The sequence below is a fragment of the Candidozyma haemuli genome (genome assembly GCF_002926055.2).
Source record: "Candidozyma haemuli strain B11899 chromosome Unknown F_2014730914, whole genome shotgun sequence".
Classification (NCBI taxonomy): Eukaryota; Fungi; Ascomycota; class Pichiomycetes; order Serinales; family Metschnikowiaceae; genus Candidozyma; species Candidozyma haemuli.
In genome coordinates, this window is record NW_020289912.1 from 492,208 (window position 1) to 516,096 (window position 23,889).

The following is a 23,889-nucleotide window of genomic DNA, read 5'->3' on the forward strand; positions in this document are numbered from 1 at the left end:
ATTCCCTTTATTTATTTCCTGGTGGCAGCGACAGAAAAACCAGCCAATACCACGTTAAGACTTCCCAAGATAAAGAATGGCGCAAATGTCCACGAATCACTCCACGATCCACCAATCTTGGTAATCGCCAAAATACCAATACCACCAAATACACTGGAGCAGCCACTGATGCTGCCAATAACCTTATGCTCTGCAGATTCCACCGTCAGGCCAACAGAACTGATCAAACTCATGCTAGCAATGATCGTTCCAATTTGCGAAAGACCAATGAAACTGACAAGAATGAAACACAAGGCGTTTCTAGGGTCGTATCCGCCATCTCCAATACTGGCAAGACAAAGTCCGTAGGCACCAATCATTCCGCTCACAGAGGCAGTAAGCAAAGTCATCAGGCAACCCAAACGCTTTGAATCGACTAAGACACCCCACAATGGCGAAGAAATAAGCGCAACGGTTTGAGCAACACCTGTAAGAATGGCCAGGAAAACGTAGCCATCGTAACAGTCATCCTTCAGTGGGGTATTGGCGGATTCCAGCACGGAACCACTGCATTGACCGTTCTCGGAGTAGTACTTGAACACCATAAGTGGAATGAACACAGCGTTTGCAACTGTAGTTGATCTAGAAACAAACGTACTGACATAAGCCAATTGAACTCTTCTATTGTTCTTGGAAGCCTCAAGGCCCTGCTTGAGAAGCTCAAAGTAGGACAGTTCCCTGGCCAGCTCAGCTTCAATGTCGCCATGCTCCTTTCTGCTTTTAGCGTTGTCATAGGCAAACAAGAACACCACAACGGCAGCAATAAGCGCAAATCCCGACAAGATAACATAGGCTAATTTCACACTTCCAGCTCTGGTAAGGTCAGAATTGTGGTCGCTAAGCTTCACTGGCAAAGTCAAAAAGAACGATACAGAGAAAACAGCTCCAAGACCAGTAGACACACCAAGCAAAGCTGAAAGCTTACCGTGCTTCTTATTCTGTTGGGGAGCATAAACAGGCTCTTCCGTCAAGAGTCCCAGCTCCACCTCATCGTGTTCAGGCTTCTTCTGGTACATTTTCCAGAAAGCCAAGTCTGTCCATGCAAAATCAGAGTTGTTCGCTTCATGAAGCATCACCGTCACTATACTCATACAAGCGGTCACAGCAACGGCAAAAACAGCTCTCCAGAACCAAAGGTCAGGAAAAACATGACGAGACAACTTTCCATAGCCCAAAAGAGCCACTGCCAAAAGAATGAACCCTGCAAACTCCAAAATCCGGGGACCGGAAGGAAAGAACCTCTTTGAAGATCTCGCCCAAAAGTTGAGCTTATCGTTGAACGTTCCCAAGAACAAAGCCACCAAGATGGAAGTCAATTCGTCCAAAACTCCCAACGTTCCAACCACAGACCCTATCTTCTTCAGGTCCACGCCAATCACATCTGATAAGTAGAATGGCTGCGAAGCCAGAAGAAACACCACAAGCGAAATACAGGCAAAACCTGCAAAGTTAAGCGCAAGGAGGTTTCGAACTTTGTAACCTGGATTAAGAATCATCGCCATAAACGTAGCAAGAAATGGGAATCAGAAGTGGGTACTTGAGCTGGAAAGCCGAGAAAGGACATCCTTATATGAGGGCCCCATGCACCTTAAGGCTCATGCAGTATTCCAAGTGTACTAGTTCCGTTCCGTTAATAACGGTTAGAGGAAGAAAGCAGAGACGGTTGAGGTTTCCTGTAAAATGTTAGTCGTAAAATTTGTAAGTCATACCTGTAAAACGTGGTGGTGGTGGTTATGGTGGTGGGAGGGAGAATCTATATATGTGGCCAGTGGGAGCGAAGAATTTCCAGAGAAAGGCACTGGAGATATCGCAACTTTCCAGTATGAAAGCTTGGCTCATTTCTTGTAAACTTTGCAACCACTTCTAGGGCGATGCCACCCCACCGCGAGAACTCTAGCGAACGTCTCTTGCACTCTAGGATGTCTGTTCTCTCCAGAGCCATTTTCTCCATAGCTCGCCTGCTTCGTAGATTATACTGTCCATGTAGTCGTAGCGGAAGCCGTGATCTGGAGGTGCAGCGCCCTTCTCCTTGTCTTTCTGCTCCTGGTACTGTTTGTACTTGTCACTGGCCTTGAAGGACTTGGCTGGGAGTCTGGACAAGTAAGTACGGATCTCGTGCTGGTCAAGCTCCACTAAAGTGTTTCCCTTCGCTTGCAAGAGAGCCAACGAAACGAAAAGAAGCTCGATGTGCATATCAATCTTGGAGAATGGAATGATAGGGCCATTGTTGCCGCAGCTCGACGTCAGTGAACATTCCAGAGGTGGCAGAAGAGACGGCAGCGTCGAACCCAGGGAAGAAGACCAGGCGCCGTTGGAGTCATGGTTGCGTTGTGGTGGCAAGTCATTGTTAGACAAAAGCCCAGAATTGAGGCCATTCGAACCCGAGCTTCCTGGTGGTTCAATGTGTAATTCGCTCATAAGATCCTTGAAGGAATCCCTCTTTGAGAGCGAAGGTGAAGCCGGTTGATCCTCCTCGTAGTCGACAGTCCAGAACACGTCTGGGCCCAACTTGTCGAGCAACTGGTCTGAAATGTTGAGCTTGTCGCTGTAGTAATGCTTGTTGTTCTCTGATTTCTTGCTCTGGAGTCTCCAACCAACAAGGAGGTCCCAAACACGACCCCTGTCCACACGAGACCAGACCTTGGCACCGCAGAACTTGAGCCACCATATAAGCCACTCGTCGTCATGGGAACCAAACTTATTTAAAATCTGTTCCTCCAGGAAGTATTCGGAGAGTTCCGGCAAGAGAATCTGGAACACATAAATGAAAAACGAAACACGCTCCTCGATGGTGCCACCATTGATCGGAAGCGTCAGCTTATCGATCTTGACCAGCTTCGAGTTCATGTCACGCTTATTCGCCAGCTCAGGCGAATGCAAAAGAATGAGGACAAGCCTTTCGTAAACTTCGTGAAAGCTCATATTGCTGATGGTTTCGTCCTGGACCAAACTTTCTAGGTACGAGTCCAAACCAGGCAGCGAGCTGATATATTCTTGGTAGTCGTCAAAAACCGAACCCATATGCGTGTTGTTTGAGGAGAGAACGTCCCTGCCCAAGAGAACCCACGAAGTATGTGGGATTGGAGGGAACCATTCGGCAAGACCCAACGCTATCCATGCAAGCGACGAGTCGTACTTGATGATTCTGCCCCATTTGGCAAAGAACTTGTGTACTGACTTCTCCAAGGTGTCAAACAAGCGCAGTTCAGTTTCAGAGAGTGGTTCATCCGAAGGACTGGCCACACGATGCATGTATCTACGCAAATCCTTTCTAATTCTGCGCTGGAGCTCAGAATCAGCGTCCAGTTCGGAAGTTTCCGTCAGGTTCTCTTCCAGACCGGCGTCCGGTTGAGAATCCGGCTGGATAAACGGATTAAGCACATAAGGGTGATGTTTAAGTAGCACAGGCCATACCTTGAAACGGAGAAACGGTGGAATTCCCTTTTGACGTGCAATAAGGGCCAAACCGTGGTAGTTCTTTTCCTGGAGATACTCCTGGCACTTGGCAAAGATATCTGGATCGTAGTGGAACGCTGGCGACAGTTTCTTCGGCAGGGCCAGCGTAAATGACAGTTGCAGCGACAGCAGCGATACCGAGTTCCCTTGGAAACTCACATTGGCGCCGTTGGCACCGTTAGTCCCATGGGACGGCCCGCTTAGCGGCGGCTCAGGCTCAGAACGGTCGATTTCTTGGTCGGGGAGATCAGGGCTGGAGACCATGGTCTAGTACATGATGGGGCTAATCAGCCAGACGGGCAGAAGGAGGAAAAGGTGGAAAAAAGGGGGAAATGAAAAGATCAAGTCTTGTTTGGAGGGATCGATCCTTAAAAGCCAATCAATTATTGCCTGTCAATGGACGTTCTGGAATGGAGCCTTTTGGTAGAAGTAGAGAACCGGGAATTCCTTCTTCTTTATTAAAAGATGGGCGGCACGGGTTTTTCAGGCCTTGGAGGGCTTCTTTTTTTGCTTTTAAACGCAAGAACGAAAAAACGCCTTTTTGTTAAGAAAGCAAACAAAAAGAAGAAAGAGTCGTTATCGAAAAGGTGATAAGTGAAATGCGCAGAGCGATAGGACTGGAGAAAAACGAGAAAAAAGAGCGAAGAAAGGAAGGAACAAAAAAAAAAAAAAAAGAACGGCCCACTGCTGAGCGCCTTATGTGCAGGACGTTTTCCTCATTTTGGGCCCAAATCGTCAAGTCTGGTCTTCTGAGAAGTTAACTGTTGCGGTAATTGTACGCACGAGCAAGGAGGGGGCCACTTTTTGAGGCAAGTGGAGGGCTGGACATGGAAAGTGGAAGATTTGGAAAGAGGCGTTTTTTGGAGGCTGGGTTGGCAATTGATCACGTGACGCCATCTGATTTTTCTTCGTCTTTGGCTTTCGTATTCTGTTAGAGTTTCGTGTTTCGTGCTTTCTTTGTTGGATAAGGTATTGTGGCTACCGCGGTTTATCAACAGAAGACGCGACAATGTCGTCGCTGCCTCAGCAACCCTCGAGTGAACAGTAGCGATTGTGGGAGATTAGAGTAGTAAATGGGTTCGTTTTGTTGAGTGGAGATTTCTGATTCGAATGGTGTTGTTTTCATGCTCCTACGACGTCTGTGGGTGGAAATACGTGCTGACCATGCGACGACATTTTTGCACCCACACTTAGTGCCAAACACTGACTAATGCCAATTTCAGCAGTATTCCTAAACGGAAAGAAGTGTCGATTCCATTAAAGCAAGTCTAGTTCGCCTAGGCAAGTTTAAAGTGTGGCGGGCCGTTTTTACTGCTTAACCTGAAATGAGCAAGCTAACTGTGCCACAGTAGGCTCTTCAAGGAGGCTCACACGGAGCTTCCAAGGCAAGTACAGTCCGTGGTACGTCGAACCAGGCCGTAATTGTTGTTTCCTTAACGGCTGTTTCGGAATGAGAGGTTTTTCATGCCAGTTTGTGTGTGTTTAGTGGCTGAGAAGTAATGAGAGGTATAGAGGCTTCGGATCCGGAAACGGATGTTTCGGGTAGGTACGGTAAGAGAAGGACGAAGTAGTGGATGAATAAGGTTGCTTAGAATGGGTGCTGGTTTTTCCGGAAAATTCACACTGAACGTTCCTGGTCTGACCGTACCTGAAGACCAAAAGCATATCTTTAACTACACAAAAAGAGACCTACCAAAAAATAAGGTACATTTAGCGGTCTAACGTACCTCTTCAACCCTACTCTAACATCCACTAAACCCTTAGTAGGGTACCACTTCGTAATTAGTAGAAAGGCTTGAATAGAACGGCTGTGCATTGTGGGTACACCAATATTAACCTACAATGCTTCCAAAGAAACCCACATTAGCCCCTTCCCATCAAAACCAACCACCCATCCCTGCCCCTGACTAGCCACAAGAAAATGGGGCTTCTAACGGTGAATGTACACTTTACCATGGCTTATAGATAAAGCCTTGTTTCCAGAACCCCATTCCAACGTTGGCCAAAGCAATCCGGATCGTTGACAAGAAAATCCAGAAATTTCTACATACCCGCTAAATTGCATATTTTCCCGTTTCCCCTGCTCGTCGATCCGATTTTGTGTATCCATCACTCTTCCATACCTCATTCTCCATCCACCTCCAGCACATTCTTCCACATCCACCCCTCCCGCTGCCAATTTCACTTGCCTTATCTTACATCACATTCATCCCCTGGGCCCCCTCTTCTCCTTCTTTACGCCACCCGGCCAGCCATTCCCAATTGGCCTTTCTACATATCCATCTCTAGCTCATCTCACTATACAGCGCACCATCTGAAAAATCACCACCCATAATCCCAAACCTGGAGTAAATCAACCAATCAAAAGACGTCAGATCGATCAAAAACCGATCCAAATTTCATTTCCCATATTTAAACCACTGCCAAATCACTTTCTTATCCGGCTGGTTGGTTCCTTACTCATCCGGTTCTTCCGAACCTGAAACCCCATTTTTGCGCTACCTCGCGGCTCCTAATCCAGCCGATATGCCGAGCAGACAAGAAAAGCTACAAAACCCAAGCTGGATCCACCTCTTTTTGTGCTTTTCCAAACCACCTTCAATGTTGTTTGGACTAGGCTCTGCTTCAGAGCTGAAAATCAGAAACGGTATGAATCCTTCTTTTTTTGATGCTAATCTAAAGATCTATACTAACGCTCAGCGCTTTCTCTGGAGCCCCTTGGGCCTTATAACAGTGAACTTCTTGAACTTTCCATACTCACGTTTGAGCCACGCAAGATGGCTACGATATGTGCTGTGATAGAGAAGAAGCTTCTAAAAACGTTGCTGCAGCCGCTGTATGCTCAGCAGAAGCATCTCGTTACGCTCAAGTGTCTAACGGTGGTGCTCTACTTGTGCCAATGGGGTTCAGGAAGCTTTATGAATTGGCTTCGGCGCCGATACACGGTGATCATCCAGCCTTTGGGTGGCATGGCGTTTCTGCCCAACTATGCTCTGGCGGTTTATGCCAAGGTTGATTCGGTTGTGAGGTTTTGTGAAGACGATGAGGCTTTACGGGTTTCTAGAGACTCGTTGGACCAGTTACGGTTGGAGATGAGACAGGGCGCGAGGTCTATGGAGTTGAAGGCGCTTCATTGATAGAGATAAAGTGAAGGCATGGAAGAAGTGGGCTGTTTTTGGCCAATGGACTTTAGCAACCGTTAACTGCGAAGTTAGGGTTTGAGCAATCGGCGACTCTGGCGGTGAAGATGATGATTTTTGCTTTATGAAGGGCGTTAAACTTCTATAAAACACGCTTTCTTGATGGTGATGGCTGTTGTTTTCATCTGCTAAAGGGTATGAAGAGCAACCATGATATGCGATTGCGATTACGATTGATACCTGCCAACAAGAGCTGTCACTACGATGAAGATTCGTCTGTCTCTGACATCCTACGGATCTCAAGCCTTTTTTTCAGCCATGAGTATGAATCTTGGCATGTTCTAAAACATGAAAGCAGATGTTGAGACCCTTTTGGCTGTCCTAGAAGAACCGTTGGCTGTCCTAGCAGAACCATTCAACCATATTCCCTTCAACGATCAACCGTGAAGAACGATGCCGATTTTGCCATCTGGATGCAGTTACTTTCGGTGTAACTAACTCTTGGGCATCATTCCCCACTGGAGACCTCCGGTACTTCAATTGGATGCCATTGCTGGTCATCTTGACAACGAAACCTTCCCCTTTGGAAGCTATCCTTTAAACGACAATCTAAAGACACTTTTACGAAAAGAAAAAAAAACTACCGATGGGTTCCTAATTTACCGTCCCATCCGGCAAATGCCCACTGGGCCTCTAATTACCACAACTAATGACTAATGATTTATGATATCACCCAATGTTTAGAGCAATTAGATATGAAAACACGTGTGAAAGACTTGTCGTAGAGGCTTTGGAACCATTTCTTATACCAGGAGTAACCCAACCATCGCTGTTTAGGGGTTTCTGGACCCTTCATGACTTCTATACGACACTACCAAACACAGTCATAAAGCTTATTATAATAGAAGATGGAGCCCCACAAAAACCCTAATACTGGTTCTATTTCGGTTCCTCCACTCCTTCCAGTCTCATGTTTCACCTATATGGTGAGGCTCATCCAGCCTGATCAGACCACCAATGGCTGCAAAATGACAGCAACAAGCTGCGGCTGAATCTGTGGCAGTGCATCTGGAGAACAAGAACGGTATTTGCCGTGAACAAATGGTTTCTACAAGGTCGTCATATTGATCCATTTTTAGCTGTTTGTGTGATTTTGCAAACGTCCTGGTGGTATGGATCCCACTCTAAGCCGTTCAGTATGGACTCTGTCACCAGTAAATAAGTACAAAACCCATATACTACAAACTCTTAGCTAACACAAACCCCAAATAGCAAATCAAAAAGTAACCATTTTGGTATTCATTTTCTCTCATATTCACATCTTTTCCATGTACTGGCCATGTCTCACCTGAGTCAGGAAGATCCAGGAAGATCCAGAAACAGTGCTAAATAGACAACTACAAAGATAACAAACCCTGGAAAAAATTACCCGTCTTTTCCAAAACCACACTATATAAACCCACGATTCCCACCTCAAACTGTTCTTTTCCAAAAATTTCCACTCTTCTCTCAACAACACTGGCACCTTTTTCTCAAACACTTTCGGCCTCGGTACCAGCCGCTCACCAGTCAGTCAGCCATGTATTGCTTTTTTCGCAGGCGAGTGTGAATTGCTTTTTCTGTCAGGCCCTTGTTTTCAGCTTAGTCTGCAGTCGCCACCTCGCCGCACACTGCGGCCACTCCCCCAGAAACCACTAGAACGCACGTGACCCGCACCCTATCTACACCCCCTATCTGGTAGTATATAAGGAGGCAAAGTCGCCACAAACACCTCACTTTTTTTCTAAAACAACAACTAATTTACACAACACCAATGCAAATCTTCGTCAAGACTTTAACAGGTAAGACCATCACTCTCGAGGTTGAGTCCTCCGACACCATCGACAATGTTAAATCCAAGATCCAGGATAAGGAAGGTATTCCTCCAGACCAGCAAAGATTGATTTTTGCTGGTAAGCAACTTGAGGATGGCAGAACCTTGTCTGACTACAACATCCAGAAGGAATCGACTCTTCACTTGGTTCTCAGATTGAGAGGTGGTATGCAGATTTTCGTCAAGACCTTGACTGGTAAGACTATCACTTTGGAGGTCGAGTCTTCCGACACCATTGATAACGTCAAGTCTAAGATTCAAGACAAGGAAGGTATCCCACCAGACCAGCAGAGATTGATTTTCGCCGGTAAGCAGTTGGAAGACGGTAGAACCTTGTCTGACTACAACATCCAGAAGGAATCGACTCTTCACTTGGTTCTCAGATTGAGAGGTGGTATGCAGATTTTCGTCAAGACCTTGACTGGTAAGACTATCACTTTGGAGGTCGAGTCTTCCGACACCATTGATAACGTCAAGTCTAAGATTCAAGACAAGGAAGGTATCCCACCAGACCAGCAGAGATTGATTTTCGCCGGTAAGCAGTTGGAAGACGGTAGAACTTTGTCTGACTACAACATTCAGAAGGAGTCCACCCTTCACTTGGTGCTTAGATTGAGAGGTGGTATGCAAATCTTTGTTAAGACCTTGACCGGTAAGACCATTACCCTTGAGGTCGAATCTTCCGACACTATTGACAATGTCAAGTCCAAGATTCAGGACAAGGAGGGTATCCCACCAGACCAGCAGAGATTGATTTTCGCCGGTAAGCAACTTGAGGACGGCAGAACCTTGTCTGACTACAACATTCAAAAAGAATCGACTCTTCACTTGGTTCTCAGATTGAGAGGTGGTATGCAAATCTTTGTCAAGACTTTGACTGGTAAGACCATTACCCTTGAGGTTGAGTCATCTGACACTATCGACAACGTTAAGTCTAAAATCCAAGACAAAGAAGGTATTCCACCAGACCAGCAGAGATTGATCTTTGCCGGTAAGCAGTTGGAGGATGGCAGAACTCTTTCCGATTATAACATCCAGAAGGAGTCCACTCTTCACTTGGTTCTTAGATTGAGAGGTGGTATGCAAATTTTCGTCAAAACCTTGACTGGTAAGACCATCACTCTTGAAGTTGAATCTTCTGACACCATTGACAACGTTAAGTCCAAGATCCAGGACAAGGAGGGCATTCCCCCAGACCAGCAGAGATTGATTTTTGCTGGTAAGCAGTTGGAAGATGGTAGAACTCTCTCTGACTACAACATCCAAAAGGAGTCGACTCTCCACTTGGTGTTGAGATTGAGAGGCGGTCAGTGATCGGTTGCATGACTAATCATATAAATAGTGTTGAATCTATCATTAGACTATTTGAAATGTAGAATTAATTAAATGCTTCAATGGCGCTGGACACCTCGTTCGCTGTTATCGTGGAAATCGATTCTTGCTGTATCTTCTTCAAATTGTCCACGACATATGAAGCTTGATTGACGGCGCCGTTCTGTTCTAATACTTTAAAGAACGTTTTCGAGTTCCTAGCCAACATAATAAGGTTCTTCTCTAACATTCCCTTATCGCCAAACTCAAATAGCATCTTAAAGGCCTTGGTCAACAAATCTAGTTCTGACGAACCAAGTGATGTTTTCTCATTAGCCAAACCTTCCAAAAGAAACTTGAAGTTCTCGTTGAACCCTGTACAAGTTCTCCATGACTGTTCATGGCTTGAGTTCTTGAACTTGGCTGACGATTCGAATGCAAATTGGAGAAGGTCCTTGTGAAGCTGTTTGGGAGACACAGACTGGAATATATTCTTCAAGATATCCAAGTTGAACTCTTCAAAGATGATATCTTCCTGGCTCTTGTTCAACTTCTTAGTTGACTGATGTTCTGCGAGATCAATCTCCTCTAGATAATCTTCTGTGAGAACGTCAGCCATGACTTCAACGTAAGTTTCGACCAAATCTAAGTTCTCTGGGAACTCGTGGATAAACTTGCCAACACTAAGAATGGCTTTGACTTGGTAGACTTTGTTTCTTCTTTTACCCTCAACTTGAACCGTCTTGTAAAGTTGTTCAAGTAAGTCTTCGTTCTTCCTGACATAATCTGACTTTAGAACACTAAAATCGACCAATGCCTCAAACACCAATTCTTTACCTGACCAAGACTTACCCTTGCAGAACTCCAAAAGCAAAGTAAAGAGAGTCTGTAACTGCTTATCAGAATCAATCTCAACGGTCTTACAGACATCTGCAATAGCTCTTGCAATGACCTGGCGAACATAATAGTTGTTCAGCTTGCCGTATGTTTCGCTGATCTTGAGAATTTCATCAAAGTAAAGCTTGGCTGCGCTTCTTCCTCCTGAACTCTCTATCCACTCACGTTCAAAGATCTCCTTGACCTCCTCTGATTCATCATGTTTGGCAATGTAAACCAAGGGGAGGAACGCTGTTGCAACTGCTTCAAACCTATCCAGTCCACTATATCTGCTGACACTTTCTGAGGCAATTCCTGCGAGTCTTCTTGGAGCTTCATCCTCAGCCTCAAGGTAAGTCTTTGAGATCAACTCACTGTAATTCAATACCGCGTCGAGGCTTGCAATCTTGGACGCATATCCGGCAGCAGCAGCGTACGACGAAGCAACAGTAGCATTTCGATCATTCAATTGCGAAATACAAATCTCAAGAAGCTTATCACCGTATGGCTTTGCATTCATGTAGTTTTTGGTGATGAGGTTGACAATGACTCTGCTGCCACAAACCTTTGATGGAAGCCCCACCGATTTCTTTACCGACTTACGAATCGAGTTGACAATTTGTGGCATCAACTCCTCGTCTGCGATAGCAAGGATCTTCTCAATTGCATCCATCATTGGCGAATGACTAAGACTTTGAAGTCTTTTGGCATCCACATCGTTGGTTCTCAAGTTGTACTTCTCAGCATTCAACATAAGATAATTGACAACTTCAGGCTCGAGGGTTGACATCAATTCGATAAAAGTCTCCAAGAGCTTAGGTACATGTGGTCTCACCGCTTTCCCACCAACCTTGCAAAGGTTTAAGATGGTTTCAAGTGCAAAGTCTCTGACGTCTTCAGCATCACTATGCAATCCTTTCGTACCCAAGAAAAATGGAATAAGATAATTCAACACTTCGGTCGCCTTAGCAACTGTGACGTTACCTGTACTCACATCTGCAAGTCTTGAAAGAGTTCTGGCCAACATACGACACAATTGAGCGCCCTCCTTACGAACACTCTCCTTGATGTCATCCATAGCACGGAAACTCATGCTCCAAATTTCTTCAAGCCTGGATTCGTACTGCTCTAAAGGCTGAGTCTGTAGCAAGTTTCCAAGAGCAGCTGCACTGGCCTGACGAACACGCCATTCCTTGGAGCCCATGGTCTTGAGGATTTCATTCAAGATAATATCGAAGTGCGTCCGTATAGTCTTCGGTCCATCCTTAATAAGAGCCGTCCAGATATCGTTCATCGATTTTGACACTGCAACATTAGGATCAAATCTATACCTGTAAAGCTTAGGGATTAATCTGTTGCTAAGGTTCTTGTTACTGAGAAGCATGTCGTCCAAGCTTGATTTAGCCATGATGGATCCTAACCCAAAAGCCATTCCTCTTCTTGATGACCACAAAGCATTGGACTTTGCCAATGACATAAACTTGTAGACCAAACCGGGATCACCGACATCTTGGGCTAAATTGAGAACATCCTTATAAGTCGAAACAGACCCATCGTGGGTTTTCAACACATCTGGATCAAACAATTGGGTCTCCAAATCCACCGTTCCAGCGGTGAGATTGTTAGTTGTCTCCGAGTCGGTGAACGACTTGAAAAGACCCTTCACTAAGGTCTCCTTAAGGTCAGCATCGCCAAGTTCGTAGATGATACTCAAACCTCGAGAGGCCAGCTCTTGAACAAGTTCGTCTCTATCAGCAAGGAAACGCATAAAGGCCACATGGATACGCGAAGCATTCTCAGCTATTTCCTTCTCCCCACTAAGATATTGTACAAGGGATAGAAGCCAAATACAACCGGCCCTTCTGAGCGCTGGCTTCGTGTTCGAACAAGCCTGAAGAACATGTTTTAAGATGACAGGCAAACGTTCTGTGGAATGCGGAATATGAGAGAGCGTTGATCCCTGAACATCTACCTCTTGTTGAAGAATCTTCGACTTCCAACCTCCAGCAAGAATCAGGAACGCTTCACCACTGGCCAATGTATAGTCGAGCTGTTTAGAAGTATGAGTATCGTAAACGATCTTTTCAACGGTAGTAAGCTCTTCCTGCCCCTTATGTTCGTAGGTTGATCCAATAGCAAGTTGGAGCTTCAGTAATGCGAGAACAGAGAGTTCATGGCACGTTTTTGCCTTAGCTTGGACTGGCTCTTGCAAGGCAACGACATCTTCCTTGACTCCATCATAGAGTTCTAGTTGCGGTCCAAAAACACCAAAAACTGCCAATTGTCCTAAAGATTCGAGAACAGTATCATAATAGCGAGATTCTTTTATGGCTTCACGAAGGCTCTTCACGAAGGTCTTAACACCTTCAGCACTCAAGATATTCTCACGGTTAGCGAGCACAATTCTAGAAATGATGTAAGCTGGAGCTAGAAGACGGCCAGTAAGCTTGCTGGCATTGTTGCTGGCTGTCTCTGGATCAGTAAGCTTGTTCAAGATCGTCTCCAAGTCTCTGTCAGTTACTTCTTGATTTGTGACTATGACACCAAGGGTCTTACAAATCTCGCGAAGAGTCCTCTCTGCCAAAACCTTCTCCTCGATTAAGGAAAGTAGTCTTGGGATGAATTGCTTCAATTTCGCAATCACTTGGGCAGGCGAGAGGGAAACTAGCAAAGCCAGCACGGTACTGAAGCCTGTGTCAGCAACATAGTTAGCACCACCGAAATGCAGATTGTAAAGGGCATCAAAGACAATGGTGAAGAAGTCGAATATACTATCTTGTTTTCGAGCGTCAGAAATACCTTCGACCATCAAGGATTTGACTGTTTCATCGATCTCTAAGGCTTTATCGACTCTTGCGTCCCAATCTTCATCAACAACAATTACCGTTGACTTATCCTCGATCACTTCCATAACCAATGCACGAAGTAAAAACCTCACGGCAGTTCCCAAAGACTGGAAAAGTACCGAGTCCTCTTCGGCTTGTGATAATCCGTTTTTGAGAACTTGGACAAGATCGCTAAATAATGGAAATCTCACGGATGAATTGGTGCCTAGAAATTCTGCTGACGATTGAAAGCTAAGCTTGTTAGATTCTTGAAGGAGGTTGAAGTAGTATGGATGTAAGCCCTTGTTGGCTTCTTCTATAGTCTCTGAATTGTTTGACTTGGCAGTTCCTAGGAAACAAAGGTAGCGTGCTTCTGCGTCCTGGAATGAGAAGGCAGAGTTAGAGAACTTCATTGCCAAGTAGCGGCAAGCTCCCAAGTTGTTCGAAGCGCTGGAAAACTCCAAGTATTTCCTCAAAATACGTTTTAACTCCACCTTACAGTCACTTGACAAGAGTAAAAGGTGAGGCTCGAGACCTGATAGCACTTCCTGGACCACAGGACGTAGTTCAGTGCTTTCGCCTTCCAATGAGTCAAAAAGGAACCTAATATATTCCAAGTCTGAGTTCCAGAGGGATGGCGAATGGCGCAATATATCGCCAATAGCTTCGTACTGAAGCAGACGCAGGTTTACCGCTGCTCTGTAGTTGGAAATTTGTGTAGTGTCCATTTCAGGCCATCCTTCACTCATAATACCCTCTTTAAGTCTGGATAAGATTGACTTGTTGAATTCATCTTGAGACAGGGTCGATCCAAAAGGTGATGCATCACTAGCAGCCTTTGTTACCTTCCGGATGAAGGAAACGGCAGTCTGCCGAAGTTTACTGTAATCAGAATTGAGTGCCAATTGAGAAACATCTTTTGTCTTTTCGTGTGTCATGGCGACCTTTGACTTGCATAGCAAAGATAAGATCTTTTCCTGAAGTGTTGGAGCCACAGGCGGAGTCAACGGTTGCAGTTTCCCAAGGAAAAGCTCGATCATATCATTAATCAAGTACTTGTCTTCTAAGTCAACAGGCAATTTTTTGAACCAAAGCTCGGCCTTGTTGTTAATGGAAGACAGTGAATCAGCAGATGCAATTAGAAGCGGTAAGACAAGCAAGCTCTCTTCGAAGCCGGCGCTGATAAATTCTAGAACACGCAACTTCGCCAGTTGGATCTCCCCAAGCGACTTATAGCTAACACCAGCGTCTTTGGTGAACAGAGCCAGATCTTGAACACTCATACCTGGAGTCTGGATTGGAGCATTTGCATTGGGGAGAAGCAAGAAGAACTTGGTTATAGTACGCACTAAAGCTCTTTCATCTTCAGGTCTCACTTTAAAGCCCAACTCATCTCTCCGTTGTTCGAACTCGTCGCTATCTCTGGCTGGAGCCTTATACGACTCCAAGCACTTCACCAAAGCAGCAAATATCCTGCTGGCAACGGCTGGCGGGTAGCTATGGTACCCGATCAAAAGCTTCGTAGCCAATTGGTGTTTTTCACCAGGCGAAAGACGTTCAATGCCCTTCAGCAAGAAAAGCAAACTGTAGAGCCTAACCTGGCTAGTATCTGAGCCCTCTGGGACGTTTGGAGCCTGGATTTGCAGCAACAAAGCGTCCACAGGCAATTTCAAATCCCGAGCGGCGTTAATTCTTGGAAACACATTCTGGATAATCTTAAACACCGCCTGGCGTACAGATCCATGAGTACTGGCGAGTTTAAGTAGTAATGGAGGAAGATAAGAAGAAACAGCTTTTTCCAAATCGGCGTCCGTCTCTGCAAGCGCAAGACGAAGATCGACTTTCCCCACGAGGTCCAATTCCTGTTCCGCCATGAGATCAAGAAAAAGTCGGTTTGATTTATGGAAGTTCCGGTGGTCTGGTCTTGTGGTTTAGAGGTATGGAGATCACGTGTAAGTGGTGGCGGTGGCGTCTTTTCCAGTAGTTAGTGGTAAGTTTTTCGCAGCCAGTGGAGGTGAAGGGAAGGGAAAGAAGGGGTCAGTGAAAAGATGGTTATGGGGATTTGGAGACAAAATTGAGGATTTATTTGGAATAAATGGAGGATTTTGAAGAGGATAGGTTGTTTTGTTTTTTGAAATTTCGAAGGGAAGGTGGTTTTGGCGGGGCTTTTGAAGACTGGATTACCACTATTTCTCAGTATCTGAGGTGCGTACTGTTTTTTGGTACATAATGTGGAAAAACATAAAATGTGTAAATTGAACATGAAGAAAACCAAAAAAAAAAAAAAAGGAAAAAAAAAGGAAGGGTAAATAAAGCCAATTTTATATATTGGAGAATTTGAAGGCGGTTGGGAGACGAACGAAGTTGGTGTAGTTCTGCTACTTTGGGTGTCCCTCATGTCTCTATTAAAGCTACTCACTCCTACAACTGGGCGCCATTAGATATTTGTACCTTTCTATTCTTCCTCCTTTTGTTTGCTTCATTCGGTTAACAACATGCCACGTCATCAAAACACCTTCTTTTCTACAAATGGTATCTCCAATGGTGTAGGAGTTGCCTTCAATGATAATGCTCATAGATAAGAACCTAAGAACCTCCATTCCAATATGTACAGATACATTCTATAATGACCGAAGACACAGTCAAAAGAGCAGCCAGCTATCGCAGAACCACCCTTTACGATATCCTTCTTCTTAGTAACTACTTGGAGAGCGTTTCTCAAAAGCGTGATGTTATCACTGTGGGCTTGGTAGATGATAATGTCCCAGAACAGCCAACAACACCACTTGTGCCGGTTAAATGGCCCACTTTCACACCTCGTCCATTCAAGCTCAAGCCTACGGCAAAGCAGGGACCTAGAAAAGGTCTTGAATTGAAGCTCCCGGTTGAGGTTACCTATGAAATAGATTAATGCAATATCCTTCAACCACTCTTGTACTCCCTCAAAATGACAGGCACAGACAGCGGTGGTAAAGAGCCCAACTCTGTGACGACTTTGTTGATGTAGGATGGCGGCGTCAAGTCGTACATGATATTAAGAAGATTGAGCGATGGAATAGACTTCCAGTCTGCAAGTGGGGATTTGTTCTCGAGCAGAATATCTTTTGGAGGCTCCTTGTCCTTCTTTCCAGCCTTTGATTTCTTCTCATGCTCAATTTGTTCAACCTCCTTGAGGAACTGCTCCAAAGCCAAAGAGCCCTGCTGAGGGGGCTGCTTACGGCTGGAGTCCTTGACCAAATCTTCTGGATCAGCCAACTCGTTAGTGGTCACAGAGTCTAGCTGGACTCTGTCGGAAAACTTAATAGACTCACAACAAGTCAAGACAGGAATGTTTCTTCTGTGTGCCATCATGGCCACCATTGCAGTACCAACACGAGAGTACAAGTGACCGTTAGAAAGCATGGCGTGAGCTCCCAAGAAGACACAGTCGACATCCTCAAAGATGGTAGACAGCAAAGAGTTTATAAGGACGTAATTAACCTTGATTCTGTCCTTGGTAATTGGAGTTTGTGGAGCAGAACGTCTGGCAATGACAGAGCTTGTCTCCAGGTCAGCGTCAAGGTCTGTTCTAGATGAGTCATTGGGTATCTTGGTGTTAACCAATTCTGTGAGCAATTTCTTACCTTCAAACAAAGGTCTAGAGTCAACAATGACCAAATTGAAGCTCTTTTCCTGTTCCAAAGCACAGTATTGGAACAACTTGAGCAAAACCTCAGAATGACCAAAGGTCAAAACCGTGGAGCCATTACTGATATGCTGAGAAGCATTCTCGACAATAAGCTGATCAGACAACTCAAGCTTCTCTCTGATGAAATCGTCAATACGTCCGCTCAAGATCTCTTTAGCTTCCTTCTCAGGAGTATCGATGGATATAAGTGAAATCTCCTGCTTCAACCACCTGATGGCATTACCCATAGACATACTCAACGGTCTGGAACTCTTGAGGTACTCAATCTGATGAGAAAGATGACCAGTCAAATGACGAGTCAAGGTCGTGTTCTCAGGCGTCTTATAGTCCTGGATCACCGTCTTGAAGACCTCCAACATGCTTCTCAACCTGGCAGTGGAGCCCACGATCTTGTGGTTAGCAAAATGCAAGCTTAGCGTCAAAATTGAAGGATGCACGATATGAGAAACCGTTGGAGAAGAAGCATTACGCTGTTCTCTGGTTTCCAAATGACTAAAGAGGGCTGGAATCTTCATGCTCTGGTCTTTCACGACAGCCTGGCTCAATTGTTTTTTGAGGTTTGTGTTTGTGGCCAGCAGTTTCTTCTTTTCCATCTTCTGCTGGGCCATTTGTTCTTGCTGTTCTGGAGAAATACCAGCTGCTTCTTTCTGGGCAGCTCTTTTGGCAGCCTTCTCTTTCTTCTTCAACTCCTTCAATTCTTTGTTGGAAAGGGCCTTGTTCTCTGGCTCGGCTGCCGGTTTAGCCTGGGCTGGAGCCTTGGGCTGTGCTGGAGTCTCAGCTGCTGGTTCGCTCATATTAGGGATGTTTTATGGGGATAGAGGCACCTACAGTGTTTCATAGTAGTACATTTTTTTAGTCATTATGTTCTATTGATGCAGGCGTGCGGAGCACAAAAGATGTGCAACAAAATTATCGCTCGCGGTTCACTTAGCTTTCGCTGAGTTCTCCAAAGGCACCTCTCAGTTTGGTGGTGTCGTACAATCTCACCACCTTTTCTAAGTTCTGGTTGTCTTGCTGGGAGAAGGCGAAACCTCTCTGTTTCTTCATTCTCTGCACTTGTCTCACCTTTCTGATAGCTTTTTCGAATTGCTCCATTCTTGGTCTGTAGTCTTGAATGTTGTACTTCTGGATCTCTTGGACGTAATGGTAGCTCTCCGGACTGTAACTTCTCTTGAAGAACTTCCAGGCAAAATCACGGAGCAAACAGAGACAAGCAACACCGAAGATGGACGCCCAGAAACTCAAGCTAGGGTAAGTGTAGCCCAAAACACCAAAATATTCTCTGGAAACATTGATTCTAGGGGCGATGGTAGCATAAGCAGGGAACCAAAGTAACCAGAAGATGAAAGATCCTGGAATGGCAAGAAGCGTAAACTTGGTCCAAAGGGTCACCACAAGAGCAGCCTTTCCTAAGGCAACCAATGTACATGTCGTGTAAATCAAGGTACCCCAAGCCCAATTGTTTGGAACATCACCACCTGGGAGGTAGGTGGAGAACTTATTAAGACACATCAAGCAGACGAAAGTAACAGCAGAATGGTAGAAGCCATTGATGATCCAGCCCCAGAAGATTGTAACGTTGAAAAACTTTCTTTGTTGACCAAGCTGGTACAATTGTGGGTACCTGTCAAGCAAACGTGCACTAACAAATTGGTCAAAAACACCCATCACAAATGGAGGGAACACGGTAAACAAAACATTATAAAGTGTCAATGTCCAAGACTCGATAAGCGACTGACCAGAGAATCCGTTCGCAAACACGAACCAAAACTGCGTCATGTACAATGCAATATTCTTGTAGAAAGAGTACAAGATAGCATGAGAGATTCTCTGGTAAGACCAAGCCCCATGCACCAAAAGAAGCTTCTTCAAGTACTTGAATTGACCAATGGAGACATCAGCACTTCTAGCGGCTTGCATACCTTCGAGACCATTGATACCGACACCAACGTGCGCTGCTTGAATCATAGAAACATCGTTAGCACCATCACCAATAGCGAGCAACAAAGATCTCTTCTTCTTTCTCTTGACCATTTTGACCACCAAAGCCTTTTGCAATGGCGAAACACGGCAACAGATAACAGCTTTACAACGAGTAGCCAACGACAAAAAGATATCCTCCAATTCAGGCTCGAGTGCAAATCCAAGCGAGTGTCCATCAATAATAAGAGCCAAGGAAGAGTCAAATGCACCGGCCTCCAACTCAGGCTGGTGCTCCATGATAGCATCTAATTTCTCTTGCAAGTTCAATTTGGTGTCAGCCTTGTTGTCTTCGTTGATAATCAAAAGGTTCATATCCTCACTGAGCAACTTACAAGACATACCAATATTGATGGCAGTTTCCTGTCTGTCACCTGTAAGAACCCAAACCTTGATACCTGCGTTTTGTAAAGTATGAATAGTTTCTGGGACACCATCTTGAAGTTTATCTTCGATGGCAGTAGCACCGAGAAGGAACATATCCTTTTCAATCAATTCGGCTGTTTCGTCAAGCTTTTCGCTTCGGTTTTCCAACAAAGTGGATGCCTCGTAGTGTTTTTTGGCCCAGTCCTCGTATTCCTCGTCAGAGACGATTCTTGATGCAATACATAAAGTACGCAAACCTTCAGAAGCGAAGTCCTCCAAATGGCGGATAGTAGCAGCTTCAAATGGTTGCACTTCATCCCTGTCCAAACGTTCTAAAATAACCGTATCGGCACCCTTACAGAAAAGACGAATGACGCCGTCGGGACATCTGAAGATAGCAGACATTCTCTTTCTAGTAGAGTTGAACTCACAGATATTCAAGAGCTCATATTCGGATTCAGAGTCTGTCATGGCAGTGTGGATGGTGACACTCTTTGGACGACGAATAGTGAATTTGTAACCCAAGTCAGCGGCACCTTGCACCAAAGCACCTTCGTCTGGTGAAGCAGCCTGATACTTGATACCACCGTCTTCTTTATGCTCTGGAATAACTGTGTGACACGTAGAAAGCAAGACAAAGAATTCGTTAATTATAGCAGATTGCTGCTGGGCACTGTCTTTCAAGTGAGCTTCCATGTCAGCGAATGTGTGATATCCGACTTCAATTCCATCAATCACTTGAGCTTGGCCGTCTTCTGGGATCTCTTCAGTGTAGCATCTGCCACCAATACTGCAAGACTTGAATTCCATAACGTTTCTCGTGAGGGTACCTGTTTTATCAGAAAAGATATACTCAATCTGACCCAATTCTTCGACCAAAGACGAGGTTCTAACACCCGTTGGAGTATCCGTGTCTGCGTAGTACATATCCAAATCACTACCAATCATGTAAGCTTGGTAGTACTTGATAATTTCAACAGTGACGAAAAGCGAGATAGGAACCAAGTTGGAGAACAAAATCCAGTATGTCAAAATATCTTTGAAGAAAAGACCTGCCATATTCGTACCTTCCAAATACAAGTAACTGAGATCACTTCTGCTGACTTGAATTTTAGCGACATTACCAATGGACGAAACCAAGGCCAATATTATAAGAACACAGAACAATGCAATAATTTGTAAGTTGATAATTCTCTCCACATCGGTTCTCTTGATAGGTGTAGCGGTAGCATTACGCATGAGCTTAGTTTCGTGACCAGTGAAGACAACCACTCCGTGGACCCATTGGGTGTTACGTAACGTGGCTCCACGAAGTAAAAGCTGATCAGGGGAGAAAGGGATCTTGCCATTGTTGCCGAAACCTTGAAGCGTACCTTCATAAGTGTATAAAGACGAATTTGGCTGCTCAGACAAGATTTCAGATCTGGATAAGTCAGTGACCAAGGAGTTTGGATTCACCAAGTAGGATGTTTCAGATTTTGCTTGTTTGATTTTCAAGTTAGTCTCACCATCCAAGTTGGCAGTTTCAATGTAACACAATCCTTCGGGCTCAGAAGAACTTAGAAGAAGCAAGTCAGCAGGGAAAGGCTGTTCATTATTGACTCTTACAACGTCACCAACCTTCACCTTGACCCACTTCTTCTCCTCGAACAGGCCAGTGTCAGGATTTAGCACCAAAACACGCGTGTTATTTAGTTCTTTGTCTGCACCGGCACGCTTTAAATCTTCCATGATCTCTTTGATGGCAGAAACAAGTAACACCACAGAAAGCGTACCGATAGTGGTGTATCTATTCGTAGGGGTAACATTAGGCACTTGTTGGATAATGGAAGTAAACAAGAAAAACAAGTTGGCGTATTTGGAAAACTGTTCGAACAAGAACTTCGGTATAAACGTAGCGAAGTTGTATTTTGTCGTGGAAATATGGTTACCATAGTACTTGAACGCTGAGTTCATTGAAGCACTAAGAATATAGATCTGGCGGGGTCCTTTCGAAGTAGGCACATCAGGCGGTTTACCGCCAATCTTCAGTTTGAGCTTACTGTATAGTCTCCGTATGTCAAAGTCGGACAGTGTGCTTCCAGCACTGGCATCGTTGATTCTCTCACCGTACATATCGTCAGACATGCCCTGGTACAGAGCCAGGTGTGGGTTTTCCATACTAGCCTTGAATGACAGAAAGAAGCCCTTTTTCGGCGTTGGTGGAGCGTTATCGGTGCCTAGTAATGGAACCTGCCGCGTACCCGAGCTGGTAGCTCTAGCACTGGAGTTATCGTGATGATAATATGAGTCCTCTTCGTCAGAAAGCACGAAATTGTCGTCAAACGGATTCTCTTGATACCCAGAACCGCCTCTGGCACCGTTATAAGCGAGATCGGGATCCTCAATCGAAGGCATGGCCTCGCTGTAGGATGGGTAGTGCTGGCCAGGATGATGATCCAAGGATTCGAGGTCCAAGTCTATGAGGTTGTTTCTGTCAGTGAACGGGTCATCTGAAGGGGCGCTGGCGCCATTGGGCCGCCGCAGATTATTGGACATGCTGTTTCGGGACGTTTACGGCGCTGGCAGTGAAGTGTTATTATAGGCTTTTCTTAAGGTAAAGGTGGTTGGTTTTTCTAGGCTGGGGCAGGACTGCAGGCAGCAGGGGTATACCTGGACCCGTGGGACCAGTAAAGAGGTATCAAGAAGTGTCTTAAAAAACGTAGAGATATGTTTTGGCGAACTTAAGAGGTTTTCCATTGTTTCCCTGATTTTCGTGGTTTTTCCAACCTCTGGCGTGCAATTTCGCCAACGGATGGCTGGTCATTCTGAGCGATTGGTTGCAAAACGACGTCAGTGCGACCGGGTGCCGAGCCAGGCGAAGCACAAAACGAGGAAACTCCAGGAAATGGGCACTTTTTTTCAGGGTTGAATTGCGGCGATAAGTGGGTTTTGGGGGGTTTCTGATTTTTTGATGTTTGGGTGGTTTGGTGTGTTTTCCATGCTTTTCTGGTGTCTCTGGCGCATTTCGATGGTGTATCATTGGCGCCTGGTCGAGGCTTATTTAGTACTATTTAGTCGCTTTCGCGTTGGTCTATGGAGAAGAGCGTGGAGATGGAATGTAAGACTGGTGATAAGGGATTTGGGGATGGTGGTATGGGAATTGTCTAAAGTGAATCAGGCGTTGGTATTCTGGTAATATTCTTTTTCGTGATTCTGGGGAATTTGGTGGTTTTTTGGTGTAGCTGGAAATGCTCAGTTGTTGTAGGTTATAGTGTATGGCTGGTGAGCATGCTAAATAGTGATGAGCTTATGGTATTGAATTTGGGCGCTGAAAATTTCTTTGGTTGGTCTGCTTAAGGCGTTCTGGCGTTTCTTAGCTTCTATTTCTTATGAGTCCAGCTCAAATAGGTAGATGTTTCACCACTTACATCTATTCTCCTTCTCTCTCTACAGTTATATATATGTCTATATAAATGCTTCCAAAAGTAGTATCCAAATTACCAGAGCTTTATATTCTCAGTTGTCTAAAACTCTTCTTGAAACTTTCACGGCGATAGTCCACTTAGGCTCTGTCAGTTGCCGTTATCTCTGGGCTGGAGTCGTACTAAGTCCCGTGCTTCGACCAAAATGCTTCGCCTGGACCAAAGGAAATGGCGATGACCAGTCATTTTAGTTCAAGCACTATATATTCGAGGCAAATACTGATTTTTGGCTCAATTTAATGTATAATATTTTGACACGAGCTGACTCTAAATAGCTTATCTTCTACCTAGCGTCGATCACATTGTCGCCTGAGGCTCATGTGTATATGACAAGCCTTTTGATGGATAATTACGAGGAGCAGGGGAGTGAAGTTTATGATGTTCAATGAGAGTTTTGGCTTAACATGGTGTCAGTCATTGGTCCTATACCTCAATGGTAGTACCACCAGGACGAGATTCACTCTGAGATGTTACTACAGATGGATGGTATGCCATTATAAAATGGAGTACTGGGAACATCTCTGATTTCATGGCCTTACTTGCTGATGTTAAAACATGCCTTGCTTATCGATCACCGAACGATCCAGGGTAGCCCATTCCCATTCGACATACACTTTCCGCCAAACCAATATACGTTCATTTCCTTGAGCTCCATTGGACTTGTAACAAACTGGACATGCCACGCCAGCTTGATGGAAAGTCTCGACTATTGCAAACTTCAGTTTGAATGAACACCTCAACTATTTCTCGTTTCCTCCGCCTGTCATCTCCCCAAATGCCGTGCTGATATGAAGTAGAATTAGTGCCGAGCGGAGTTGTTGATTAAACTTACCTCAATTGAATCTTGGGCATTGCCCCATTGAGCGTACGT

General features: G+C 45.0%; 7 protein-coding genes across 7 annotated transcripts; 2 read left to right on the forward strand and 5 right to left on the reverse strand. All coding sequences in view use genetic code 12, as the record gives it.

Annotated features, from left to right (window-relative positions):
* Positions 1 to 11: 11 nt before the first annotated feature.
* CXQ85_003899 (uncharacterized protein) lies at positions 12 to 1,541 on the reverse strand (the record flags this gene model as incomplete). Its single annotated transcript, XM_025487533.1, has 1 exon — positions 12 to 1,541. The coding sequence occupies one exon, from the start codon at positions 1,539 to 1,541 to the stop codon at positions 12 to 14; it is 1,530 nt and encodes a 509-aa protein (XP_025344549.1).
* Positions 1,542 to 1,953: 412 nt separating this feature from the next.
* Positions 1,954 to 3,759, reverse strand: CXQ85_003900 (uncharacterized protein; the record flags this gene model as incomplete). Its single annotated transcript, XM_025487534.1, has 1 exon — positions 1,954 to 3,759. One exon carries the CDS (start codon positions 3,757 to 3,759, stop codon positions 1,954 to 1,956), a length of 1,806 nt encoding a protein of 601 aa, XP_025344550.1.
* Positions 3,760 to 6,272: 2,513 nt separating this feature from the next.
* Positions 6,273 to 6,632, forward strand: CXQ85_003901 (uncharacterized protein; the record flags this gene model as incomplete). Its single annotated transcript, XM_025487535.1, has 1 exon — positions 6,273 to 6,632. The coding sequence occupies one exon, from the start codon at positions 6,273 to 6,275 to the stop codon at positions 6,630 to 6,632; it is 360 nt and encodes a 119-aa protein (XP_025344551.1).
* A 1,816-nt stretch (positions 6,633 to 8,448) lies between these two features.
* UBI4 (ubiquitin) lies at positions 8,449 to 9,822 on the forward strand (the record flags this gene model as incomplete). Its single annotated transcript, XM_025487536.1, has 1 exon — positions 8,449 to 9,822. The coding sequence occupies one exon, from the start codon at positions 8,449 to 8,451 to the stop codon at positions 9,820 to 9,822; it is 1,374 nt and encodes a 457-aa protein (XP_025344552.1).
* Positions 9,823 to 9,886: 64 nt separating this feature from the next.
* Positions 9,887 to 15,394, reverse strand: ECM29 (Ecm29p; the record flags this gene model as incomplete). The annotated part of the gene is made up of 1 exon (XM_025487537.1): positions 9,887 to 15,394. The coding sequence occupies one exon, from the start codon at positions 15,392 to 15,394 to the stop codon at positions 9,887 to 9,889; it is 5,508 nt and encodes a 1,835-aa protein (XP_025344553.1).
* A 1,048-nt stretch (positions 15,395 to 16,442) lies between these two features.
* On the reverse strand, positions 16,443 to 18,002 carry GCD2 (translation initiation factor eIF2B subunit delta; the record flags this gene model as incomplete). Its single annotated transcript, XM_025487538.1, has 1 exon — positions 16,443 to 18,002. One exon carries the CDS (start codon positions 18,000 to 18,002, stop codon positions 16,443 to 16,445), a length of 1,560 nt encoding a protein of 519 aa, XP_025344554.1.
* A 133-nt stretch (positions 18,003 to 18,135) lies between these two features.
* CXQ85_003905 (aminophospholipid-translocating P4-type ATPase) lies at positions 18,136 to 22,092 on the reverse strand (the record flags this gene model as incomplete). The annotated part of the gene is made up of 1 exon (XM_025487539.1): positions 18,136 to 22,092. The coding sequence occupies one exon, from the start codon at positions 22,090 to 22,092 to the stop codon at positions 18,136 to 18,138; it is 3,957 nt and encodes a 1,318-aa protein (XP_025344555.1).
* Positions 22,093 to 23,889: the final 1,797 nt, after the last annotated feature.